The following is a 675-nucleotide window of genomic DNA, read 5'->3' on the forward strand; positions in this document are numbered from 1 at the left end:
ACATTTCCCTTTCCATTGAGGAGACGAACAAGATTCGTGCCAAACTGGGACTGAAGCCATTGAAGGTACAGTAATTAGTCTAACAGTGAATTGAAGATTGAGATATTTTGGAGGAAGGTAGAAATTGCACACTTTGGAACCCAGGATAAAGGGCATCATGGCTAATGATTTATAGAGAATAGGATGAGGGAAGAAGGGAAAGCTTTTTCTTTTTCTTCTTCTTTTAAATAAAGCTAACCAAAAAAATCTTAAAAACACTTCATAGCTACACCTGGTGATATCACATGCAATGTATGGACTCCCTTGGCACTTTCTATAATACAACTCACTTCTGACCTCTTTTTCATCCCTTCCATCATCTAAGTTGGTGAACTGATACAGACAGTGAAAGTTAAGCCAAATACAGTGGAACCATCTCTGTTTTCTTTGTTTCATAAATTATAAAGTGGAAACCTTAGATAGCTTGAATTAATTAATTCTGAACTACCAGCAAGACAATATTTCATCTGTGGCTATTGGAAGGTTAGAATTAAAATATATCAGTATAATATATATGTGAGGCTTACCAACCTCACTAGTCAACAAACCTAGTGACAAATCAGATGCCTACTGTAATGTATAGTATCTCTATGACAAGTAAAAGTGAAATACTGTGGCAACACTTCTTGATATGCT

General features: G+C 35.6%; 1 protein-coding gene across 1 annotated transcript in view; it reads left to right on the plus strand.

Moving 5' to 3' along the window:
• Positions 1-675, plus strand: part of LOC119587947 (U4/U6.U5 tri-snRNP-associated protein 1-like) — a gene marked incomplete at its 5' end in the record, with an annotated part of 9,750 nt that continues 9,075 nt past the window's right edge. The window contains 1 exon segment of the mRNA XM_037936658.1: positions 1-65. Coding sequence (XP_037792586.1) covers positions 1-65 — 65 coding nt within the window.

This window comes from Penaeus monodon, chromosome 23 (genome assembly GCF_015228065.2).
Source record: "Penaeus monodon isolate SGIC_2016 chromosome 23, NSTDA_Pmon_1, whole genome shotgun sequence".
In the NCBI taxonomy this organism is placed as follows: domain Eukaryota; kingdom Metazoa; phylum Arthropoda; class Malacostraca; order Decapoda; family Penaeidae; genus Penaeus; species Penaeus monodon.